This window comes from Quercus lobata, chromosome 2, assembly GCF_001633185.2.
Source record: "Quercus lobata isolate SW786 chromosome 2, ValleyOak3.0 Primary Assembly, whole genome shotgun sequence".
Lineage (NCBI taxonomy): Eukaryota > Viridiplantae > Streptophyta > Magnoliopsida > Fagales > Fagaceae > Quercus > Quercus lobata.
In genome coordinates this window covers 102,500,703-102,501,574 of record NC_044905.1, presented here as the reverse complement: position 1 = coordinate 102,501,574, position 872 = coordinate 102,500,703, and the positions used below count along the sequence as shown (strand labels likewise).

The following is an 872-nucleotide window of genomic DNA, read 5'->3' as shown; positions in this document are numbered from 1 at the left end:
TGATAGTGTCCATATGAGAGTGGTACATTAGAGTTGGTTAGGACTATGCAAGTTAGTTAGAGTTAGTTAGAGACTGATGGGTCATTGACTATTGTTTTGGTGTTATATAAGAGACCAATGAGTTGTATAGTGGCTAATCAAGCATGTGTATTTTTCAATGCAACCTCCTGAATCAAGACTCCATTTCACCTTCCATGTTTCATGTTTAAAGCAGAGGTTGGATCAACATATGGTGCCTCTTCCCATTGCTGTGATGCAAAGATATGATGCAATGCTATGATGCAGAGACTATGATGCAACAGTAATCTATGATTAGTCTGGATAGTGTAAGGGCTGTGATAGTGTATTAGTAGTACACGTACCTAAGTGACCATATGAGAGTGGTACATTAGTGTTGGTTAAGACTATGCAAGTCAGTCAGAGTTAGTTCGGGACTGATGGATCATTGACAGTTGTTTTGGTGTTGTATAAGAGACCAATGGGTTGTATAGTGAGTAATCAAGCAAGTATATTTTTCAATGCAAGCTTTCCCTTTTCTTTTCTCTGTCCTTTCTTTTCTATCAATTCTGGAGGCCTAGCTGACGTCGAATCCAGCTACACAATAAATCCATAAATTCAATCCTAACAACGTTATTGTGGTTTGCTTTATTGAATTTGAATTTACGGTGATTGCCGACCCTGGTCATGGTAGGCCCATTATTGTGGTCACATATGACACAAGTATGAGGAGAGCAGGTTCGTTTGAAGAAAGACAAGTATAAGCATGGGACTTGTTTGGTGTAAATAAACCTGAAATGCATGAAAGAGGTAATGGAATGGATGTCACCTAGAAAAAAAAATCTTTAAACAAAAAGAGAATCATTTTTACCCCC

General features: G+C 38.1%; 1 protein-coding gene across 1 annotated transcript in view; it reads right to left on the bottom strand.

The window, feature by feature from the left end:
- Positions 1-498: 498 nt before the first annotated feature.
- LOC115974089 (chloride channel protein CLC-c-like) overlaps positions 499-872 on the bottom strand; it is an 8,098-nt gene continuing 7,724 nt past the window's right edge. The window contains exon 7 of the mRNA XM_031094307.1: positions 499-594. Within this exon, the coding sequence (XP_030950167.1) occupies positions 499-594 (96 nt within the window). The remainder of the gene's footprint in view (positions 595-872) is intronic.